We start from the raw sequence: 1,419 nt of genomic DNA, 5'->3' as shown, positions 1-1,419 counted from the left end.
AGACATTTTCACCTCGCCTTCATTCTTAGCCATCCCAGCGTCCCACTCTGCTATCAAAGCATCCTTCTCAGACATTTTCACCTCGCCTTCATTCTTAGCCATCCCAGCTTCCCACTCAGCTATCAAAGCATCCTTCTCAGACATTTTCACCTCGCCTTCATTCTTAGCCATCCCAGCGTCCCACTCTGCTATCAAAGTATCCTTCTCAGACATTTTCACCTCGCCTTCATTCATAGCCATCCCAGCTTCCCACTTAGCTATCAATGCATACTTCTCAGACATTTTCACCTCGCCTTCATTCTTAGCCATCCCAGCTTCCCACTCTCCTATCAAAGCATCCTTCTCAGACATTTTCACCTCGCCTTCATTCTTAGCCATCCCAGCGTCCCACTCTGCTATCAAAGCATCCTTCTCAGACATTTTCACCTCGCCTTCATATTTAGCCATCGAAGCTTCCCACTCTGCAATCAAAGCATCCTTCTCAGACATTTTCACCTCGCCTTCATTCTTAGCCATCCCAGCTTCCCACTCAGCTATCAAAGCATCCTTTTCAGACATTTTCACCTCGCCTTCCTTCATAGCCATCCCAGCTTCACACTCAGCTATCAAAGCATCCTTCTCAGACATTTTCACCTCGCCTTCATTCATAGACATCCCAGCTTCCCACTCTGCTATCAAAGCATCCTTCTCAGACATTTTCACCTCGCCTTCATTCATAGCCATCCCAGCTTCCCACTCTGCTATCAAAGTATCCTTTTCAGACATTTTCACCTCGCCTTCATTCATAGCCATCCCAGCTTCCCACTCAGCTATCAAAGCATCCTTCTCAGACATTTTCACCTCGCCTTCATTCTTACCCATCCCAGCTTCCCACTCAGCTATCAAAGCATCCTTCTCAAGACATTTTCACCTCGCCTTCATTCTTAGCCATCCCAGCTTCCTACTCTGCTATCAAAGCATTCTTCTCAGACATTTTCACTTCGCTTTCATTCATAGCCATCCCAGCTTCCCGCTCAGCTATGAAAGCATCCTTTCCAGACATTTTCACCTCGCCTTCATTCATAGCCATCCCAGCTTCCCACTCAGCTATCAAAGCATCCTTCTCAGACATTTTCACCTCGCCTTCATTCATAGCCATCCCAGCTTCCCACTCTGCTATCAAAGCATCCTTCTCAGACATTTTCACCTTGCCTTCATTCATAGCCATCCCAGCTTCCCACTCTGCTATCAAAGTATCCTTCTCAGACATTTTCACCTCGCCTTCATTCATAGCCATCCCAGCTTCCCACTCAGCTATCAAAGTATCCTTCTCAGACATTTTCACCTCGCCTTCATTCTTAGCCATCCCAGCTTCCCACTCAGCTATCAAAGCGTACTTCTAAGACATTTTCACCTCGCCTTCATTCTTACCCATCCCAG

At 46.9% G+C, this 1,419-nt stretch overlaps 1 protein-coding gene across 1 annotated transcript in view; it reads right to left on the bottom strand.

The window, feature by feature from the left end:
* LOC137618521 (uncharacterized) overlaps positions 1-834 on the bottom strand; it is a 1,827-nt gene extending 993 nt beyond the window's left edge. Inside the window, exon 1 of the mRNA XM_068348679.1 lies at positions 427-834. Within this exon, the coding sequence (XP_068204780.1) occupies positions 427-834 (408 nt within the window). The remainder of the gene's footprint in view (positions 1-426) is intronic.
* Between the last annotated feature and the right edge of the window lie 585 nt (positions 835-1,419).

This window comes from Palaemon carinicauda, chromosome 24 (genome assembly GCF_036898095.1).
Source record: "Palaemon carinicauda isolate YSFRI2023 chromosome 24, ASM3689809v2, whole genome shotgun sequence".
Classification (NCBI taxonomy): Eukaryota; Metazoa; Arthropoda; class Malacostraca; order Decapoda; family Palaemonidae; genus Palaemon; species Palaemon carinicauda.
This window is presented reverse-complemented; position numbering and strand designations above follow the sequence as displayed.